Source organism: Aplidium turbinatum, chromosome 3 (assembly GCF_918807975.1).
Source record: "Aplidium turbinatum chromosome 3, kaAplTurb1.1, whole genome shotgun sequence".
Taxonomy (NCBI): Eukaryota; Metazoa; Chordata; class Ascidiacea; order Aplousobranchia; family Polyclinidae; genus Aplidium; species Aplidium turbinatum.
Genome location: NC_137474.1, coordinates 29,032,053 through 29,038,052, shown reverse-complemented (window position 1 = coordinate 29,038,052; position 6,000 = coordinate 29,032,053). Strand labels below are relative to the sequence as shown.

Genomic DNA, 6,000 nt, shown 5'->3' with positions numbered 1-6,000 from the left:
TCGCCCAGGCCCAGTCTTCAACAATGCTAAGTGATCATTTTAGCATTGTTGCAAGTTTAATTCTATTTACTTGTGCTGTCGTTATTTTTATTTTGGCCTCCAAGCACGCAGATTTGGCCGCCGAGAAAGAGCTCCCGGTAGGCCACGATGGCTGCCGAAAAAAAAAACGAGTTTTAAGGCCTGAAACTGTGTTGCAAAATTTTGTGCCGTAAATATTATTTTGAGGCAAAAATGAAAGATTATAATCAGGCTAAAAGCGAATAGCAGAAATTGTTATATTGCAAAATGTGCACTGTGCAGTAGCTTACATGACTTTAATAGGGCACCATTGCCCTCCCTGCCCCTCCATCTGCAGAAAAATTAAGGGCAGCGTGGGCATCCGCCCCCCCCCCCCCCCCGCCCCTGCCTAGAAGACACCTTGAGCCAGGACATGAAAACCCTCTCAGCTTATCTCCAGAACTGGCGACTGTAACTCAGCGAGACCAAAACTGTGGCAGCAGCTTTACATCTACACAATCGAGAAGCTGATCGTGAGCTACATTTCCAGAACAAAGGAAAACCACCGCATTCTCTGGATATGGTGCATTGTTCTTAGTGTCTTTATTTGGGATCCGAGAATCATTATGATAGCCTACCGGGCCTAAATTTTCCCATCAACGTCTCTGACCAAAGGTACTATGTATAAGATGTGCAATTGTGCATGTGCGCACCATAGGCTACGATTTTACTACAATTTTTCTAGACAAACATTGAGCAACAATGGCAATCTTGCTACAAATGTAGTCGAGTGACTTTTGTTGACTTTTTGGGGACCCATTTTTCGTATTGTCTCCTGACCAATCATGAGTTCTCTCGGAGGCCCTGCAGTGTCCCACTGGTCACCGATCTCCCCTTATAACTACCGGTACATCTGAGTAAAATAAGTCAGGAGCCAGGTGCTACGCAGTGTAGTAAAAAACGAATGAGTGGTAGGCTACGCGATCAGAAAAAGTTTAAGAAACACTGGGTTAAAGCTATAGGCTACCTCTGTTAGCAGCATAGCCTGTGCTGTATTTAGAAAGTTTGAGTACCGTAGCATTGTCCTAGTCCCTATAACAAAATAGTCTTGGCACCTTAGGTACGGTATCTTCAATTTGTCTGTAGGCTACTCAACTCGTTAGTGGTTAAACTTAGACCTACATATTGAAATTATTTCTCATTCATTTAGGCTAATACTATTCTCTGGATATATACCAACATGCGGAGATCTGGCACCTCTAGATATATGTCCATGTATTTTTTTAATTTTGTACCAGTAGGCTACTAGGTTACATCAGCTTAAGATTTAGGTTTGCACCTTTTGATTTTAATAATATGCAACCATCCATTTGGAATAGCCTAGAATTTGTATACGTGTTGATAATATCAGAGTTTGCTTCATTTGTTTGTTTTATGTATTTTTCAAAATTTCTTGTTGAGCCTACATGTGCTAACTGAAGATGCTGTTGCTAAGGGAGCGTTCAAATATTACGTAACGCTGTTTTTCCGAATTTTTGACCCCCCTCCCCCACGTGACGCATTTCCATTACAAAGCCCGTTTATACCAAAATTATGACGTGGAAACACGTGCTGATAAAATATCTTGGTTTGTATGCACCTAAAGCTTACGTTTGAGACATGAAATTTTAGCTATATTCTTTTTTTGGAATTAAAACGTTATGTACCTACTGAAAACGTTTAGTAGCCCACCGTCCAAAATGTTTCGATCCAAACCTTTCATTGTTTGGTTATGTATTGAAAGAAACATCACAAAAGCGCAAAAGAAACCGCAAGGAAAGCTAAGCATCTTCGAATGGGGTCATCAATGCTTCAAAAATGTTTCTATATATTGGAGCAGTAGGCCTACTCTCGCTTGTGTGGTTCGAACTTGATGCATAATTGTCTTCTTCAGACTCGTACGTATGAATGTCTTCTACCTGTTGATGGTTTACAGAATCAGTTGCTTACACCTTACTATGCTGTTGGTACTATGTACTGACTGCTGACTAAGCTAAGAGACTTTAGAATTAGGCTGCTTGGCAATAGTCCCGAAACCCGGTTCAACTCAATAGAACCACCCTGTCCACAGCTAACACATTCTCTACTCTCTATGTCTCTACTTAGTAATTAAAACGGATATAGTTCAGACTTTAAGTGATGACAAGTGATACTTTTATTTGCAATTTACTTAAAATAATACTTTCTAAACCGGTCAAAATTTGCAGCCATAAAAAGGGCCAAATAAAGCCAGATTTTCTGGCCTTAATTGCATCAATTTTTTTAGGCCAACTGCAATTTAAAAAGGCCAGATTTTTGGAAATTGGCCTAAAAAAAGGCCATCTGGCAACCCTGATGTTGTTCACTCACATTAAAGCAAGCTTTGTGATGCAAGAATGCTGCCTTGCAATTTTGCAACGCGAGGTTTTATGCACTTGGAACCTGTATGGAATTACGGGAATTACAGTAGCCTACCGTAATTGATACTTGATAGAGATTTTGTTGGTGCTGAATAGGTGCTGTTGGATATGATTTGAGCTTTATTTAGTATCCAAACGACGATACCAGCCAGCACAAATAAACTACCGTACCGCAAGTGTTACGTAACGTTTTGCTTGAACCCCCTCCCCCCCGATGTGACGCTAACGTAACGCTTTCCATAAACCCCCCCTCCCCCTCGATAGCGTTACGTAATATTTGAACGGTCCCCAAAGCGAAATCGATTTTTAATAAATTAGGCTATAAGTTACTAAGAGGTTAGATTGTTGTGCAAACGCCAGTATTTGATGAATGCAAAATAGCAGTAGTTAACTGCGAATTTGTCATAAACTAGTTTCTTTTAAATATTTTTTTTTTGCTGCCGACACATCTTTCGACCAGAAGCGGTCATAGAAAAGCATCTCTTCTGCGAATTTTGACACCATTTTTATCACTCTACGATAAGTGGTTTTCGAAATATTGGGGTAATTGGAACTTTAAGGGCGGTGCCCCACGCTTCCGGACTCCCGTAGACTTGCATACTTTATCAGGGTCATTTATTTCTTTTTTAGTGTTTTTGTCTAATAAATCTATTCGGCACTTCGGTGTTGCATCCCGCTTTTACAATTTAGTAGCCATCAGAGATGAATCTGCAATCTGCATCTTTCAGCACACACGATTTCAGGACAGAAATGCAAGGCTGTGTTTCATCTTGAGATGGGACGGCAATTTTAGGGCGATGTCTCCTTTCTTTTGACCATATCTCTATTGTGACTGATGTTGTGGGCCATCATATAGGCTAGCCATCAGCCTACTATGACGTTCTAGAATATGACTTCGCAATGGAAAAATACTGAAGCATGTTTGAAAATACACCAAAATTATAATTCAAAAATCAAAATTTACTCAAAAAAGTTTTCTTGAATAATTTTTTTTCTGCTTCCAATACGACTCCCTACTCTTACAAGTAATTATAGGTAACCGCATCTTCTGCGCCTTTTGACACCAAATTTGTCACTCTACCATAAGTAGATTTTGAAATACTTAATAATGGGGTATTTAGAACTTCAAGGTGCGTGCCCCGTATCTTTATGACGGCATCCTTTCAAATATCACACTGGCACTCTCAACATTCGACTACGAATGTCATGGTACGGAGTTTTCATTGCAATTATACGAAACTGAAACCAACTGAACTTTTACTTATTTTTCACGATAATCAAAGAAACCTTTCATCAAAATTTTGGAAACAAATGTTCTTTTTAGCACTTGTATTGATCGCAATTCATTTCATCGCAAGATAATTTCACAAATAAAAAAAATCTTATGGCAAAAGAGATGTCTTTTATAACATTCATGGCATTCGGTGAAAATTTTTACACGTAACAATTAACCTACATTTGTTTCGAAACAGTGGAATCACGATGTCTTTCGAAAAACAAGTAGCCATGTGAAGAATTACGCAGCATCCCTCCTCTTAGAACCATTCCCACAACCGCTGAGTATCATATTTTTTAAAGTAGCTATACAACATTCTGGTAGGCTACTGCAATACTTACAACAAATATGAACACTGGCAATAGTTAACTGAAATTAAAACAGGTTTGCTAACATACACTATGTGGTGCACCTCAAAAAATACCAGATGAAATTACAAAGGATTAGTGATAAACTCCATTCTATCATTACTTGAGAATCTTTTTAGTCATCAACCAAAGACAACAAGACCAGGCGACAAGGTCAAGAACTCGGTCTGCGTCTGGAGGAAGGAATCAAACCGTGGCCGAATCAAACCAATCAGGGTTCGGTTCTTACAGCGTGCGGTTGTCCAGCACATTGTAAACTTTGTCATTACGGAGATTAATATTCCTCCAATCAATCAATGGCATTAGAAAACTTTTCAATCATGAAAGCACAATAAATATAATTAATAGCAAATAATACTGTTCAATTAGCAGGAACCAAGAAGTTCAAGAACCTTTCGTAAAGCACATTCTGGCGTAAATGTAAAACAACCTTGCATAATAAAATTAAAAGCACTTAAATCGATTAATTTCTTAAAAAGAAGAAAACATTAATGATTAATTATGATAGCTGTTTTCCAACAACAGAATGAAGAAAAATAGCAAAAACAAAATGATTTGCTGGTAAAAAATTTAAAACAACTTATTCCATTAAGGTAATGTTAAAGGCCAGCATCTACAAATGTACAACAATGATGTCCCATAAACAAAGCGGTGAGCCACATTGGGAATACACCATTGAGTGAAAACTCTCATACTTGATGAACATTAGATAAATGTTCCTCTCTTGATGTTGAAATCGTTCTGTGCCTCAAACTAAATTAAGAAATTTTTCGCTTTTGTTGCCTTGCGGCAATAACAGCCAACCAGAGAGCGACGGATGAAAGATAGATGAACTCCATACCTCGTAGAAGGTTGGTCGGTAGTTTGTGAGACTCGCTCAGGGCCGCCATGTTGATTTGGATGAACACGACTGATAAGAGACACCTGATACATTCTGCTGAGTGAGCGTAAGATCTGCAAAAAAAAACGCACATATGTACAGTAGAAGCTGTTCAAATATCATATGACGCCATGGAGGTGTCAGAACCCTGAACATTGCCTCACAGAAGCTGGCGACGTGCCACATGTGGGTGGGAATATATTAGTAGTAGTCCAGTTTTAATCCGGTGATGTCCCCGTTACCGAAGGTGGCCGGATTCACCTCCAAGTGCCGCAATCGCCTTCACACCCTGCCTCCACATCACTCTCTTGTCAAGCCCACCTTGCTGCTTTCCTCCTCAACTTGCCTTTTCCATGTTTTCTTAGGTCTTCCTTGTTTTCTACGACCCTCCACTTGCAACTCCAGCACTTTTCTCAAAACATCATTTTTATCCCTTCTCAAAGCATGCCCGTACCACCTCATTCCATTCGCCTTCGCCAACTTATCAACATTCTCATTTAACCCAAGCAAGTTCATAAGTTCTTCGGTATTCCTTTTATCAATCAGCTTCACACCACACATTGCCCTCATTATCGCTCTCTCAGTTCTTTTTACTTCTCTGGGAGTGTTTTTCAATTTGGTCAATTCCAGCTCAGCTTCTTTCTTCATAGATTTTGCAACTATTCTCTTTGCCCGATTTTTCAATTGCTTGTACTTTAGCTTAGTTTCTTCTGATCTATTTCTGCAATCTGCACCAATCCTCTTATGCGACTTTTTTCTCCCAAACTATTTCCTTCACCTCTTCGAGGATGTTGGGACTTCTGGCTTCTTTCTTCGAACTCTGGGGCCGAGGGTTTATCCTTTTACCACCCCAGAGACGCCCTGATGTGTCTCTGTTTGTTGTCATTAGCCTGTTTTGTGCAGTTACCGGGACTCACCACGAGGAGGTTGACAACATGAGTCCCAAGGCACAACTTGGGGTGCAGGTGCTGACACCTTGCGCACTGCAACCCTGGCGTTGGTCCACTCCACTGCTGAATACTGCGCCCCTGCTTGGTGCCG

The 6,000-nt window shown here is 40.0% G+C and overlaps 1 protein-coding gene across 3 annotated transcripts in view; it reads right to left on the bottom strand.

The window, feature by feature from the left end:
* Positions 1–3,755: 3,755 nt before the first annotated feature.
* Positions 3,756–6,000, bottom strand: part of LOC145767289 (alkylglycerol monooxygenase-like) — a 37,028-nt gene continuing 34,783 nt past the window's right edge. For all 3 annotated transcript variants that reach the window (XM_082579080.1, XM_082579081.1, XM_082579082.1), the window contains one exon: positions 3,756–5,033. In XM_082579080.1, the coding sequence (XP_082435206.1) occupies positions 4,838–5,033 (196 nt within the window). In that variant the 3' untranslated portion in view covers positions 3,756–4,837. The remainder of the gene's footprint in view (positions 5,034–6,000) is intronic.